The 1704-nt window shown below is 43.0% G+C and overlaps 1 protein-coding gene across 1 annotated transcript; it reads right to left on the reverse strand.

Moving 5' to 3' along the window:
- Positions 1-522: 522 nt before the first annotated feature.
- On the reverse strand, positions 523-1479 carry LOC112125662 (olfactory receptor 14A16-like). Its single transcript, XM_024224048.2, has one exon. The coding sequence runs from the start codon at positions 1477-1479 to the stop codon at positions 523-525; it is 957 nt and encodes a 318-aa protein (XP_024079816.2).
- Between the last annotated feature and the right edge of the window lie 225 nt (positions 1480-1704).

The raw sequence follows: 1704 nt of genomic DNA on the forward strand, positions 1-1704 counted from the left end.
AAGGACACTGCCAAACTTACTTGAAGGTGGGTCTTTTGCTCATGGTTTGTGTTATGAATCCTGTTTCTGGTGTTTCCTGAACATAATGCTGCATTGTTTCCCTCCTTTATTAAAAGCCTTTTGCTACACTCAGACTCTGTGCTTGCGAGAGGAGAAGTATTGCCTCCTAGAGGCGCCCAGAGGGGTGGTATGTAATTGTTCCAGGTCACTGGGTGGGGGCTCGAGCCGGTTTTGCATTGCGTTATTGAAACAGAACCCCTAGATACTGAACCCGACACTTGTTGCTGCCAACTCAGAGGGGCAGAAGGGTTACAGAAAGATAGATAGATAGATAGATTCCGATCTTAAATGCATTGATGTAAACCTCTAGTAACTACTTTTTTTTCTTGATTTAAGTTTGTCTGGATTTTTATTAGTGTAAATACTCAATATTGCATAAACTGATTGCACAGTATGTTCTCATGAAGGCAATAATGTTATCAGATGATTATATTTAAAAAGAAACACAGAATGAAATTGTAATCAGTGGCGAAATATAGACATTTTATTCTTCCTGAATAACCTCCAACCTATCAGTTTATTCAGTGCACCTTTCATTTCCTTGTTTCTGAAGCTGTAGATGATCGGATTCATTATTGGGGGCATTACAGAATAGAGAACAGCCACCAAGAGATTCAGATCTGAGGTTGAGCTGGAGGTGGGTTTCAGAAAGGCAAAGGTGCCAGTGAAAAGGAATAAGGAAACCACAATGAGGTGAGGGAGGCAGGTGGAGAAGGCTTTATGCCTACCCTGCTCAGAAGGGATTCTCAGCACTGCTTTGTAGATCTGAACATACGACACAATTATAAAAGCAAAGCAGATTAAAAATAAAAGCACACTAAGAGAAATAACAACAACTTCACCGAGGTGTGAGTCAGAGCAGGCAAGGTGGAGGAGCTGGGGGATTTCACAGAAGAACTGATCTACCATGTTGCCTCCACAGAAGGATATCACAAATGTATTCCCAGTGTGCAATACAGAGTTGAGAATACCACTGATCCAGGCACTGGCTGTCATTTGGACGAAAGCTCTCCTAGTCATCACCATCTCATAGTGCAGTGGTTGGCAGATGGCGACGTATCGGTCATATGCCATGATGGTCAGTAAGGCAAAATTTGCTGAAGCAAAGAATATGTAAAAAAAGACTTGGGCAACACATCCAGAATAAGAAATTGATCTGGTGTTCGTGAGGGAATTGGCCATGGATTTGGGGATGGTGACAGAGATGGAGCCGAAGTCTAGGATGGACAGATTCATCAGGAAGAAGTACATGGGGTTGTGAAGGTGGCGGTTGAAGGCTATGGCTGTGATGATGAGAAGGTTTCCCAGCAGGGTTGCCAGGTAAAGCAGTAGAAACACCACAAAGTGTAAAATCTGCAGTTCCCGAACGTCAGAGAATCCCAGGAGAAGAAATTCTGTCACGGTGGTTCGGTTGGACATTTTCTTCCTCAGTACGCTGTGTGATGGCTGTGGAGGGAATGAGAAGGACAATGGTCAGGATTAGAGTGACAGAGAGAATGGCCCTGTTTCTCCTTTCCCTAATATCTCATTATATGAATCTCAAAGGTGCACAGAACTCGTCACTTACAATGACTAGGTGTTGTTAGTGCTCCTCACATCTGACAATCCATCAGTCATATTATCACACTAGTATAACCTTCTTTA

This window comes from Terrapene carolina, unplaced genomic scaffold, assembly GCF_002925995.2.
Source record: "Terrapene carolina triunguis isolate 2854851 unplaced genomic scaffold, T_m_triunguis-2.0 Scaffold547, whole genome shotgun sequence".
NCBI classification, from domain to species: domain Eukaryota; kingdom Metazoa; phylum Chordata; order Testudines; family Emydidae; genus Terrapene; species Terrapene triunguis.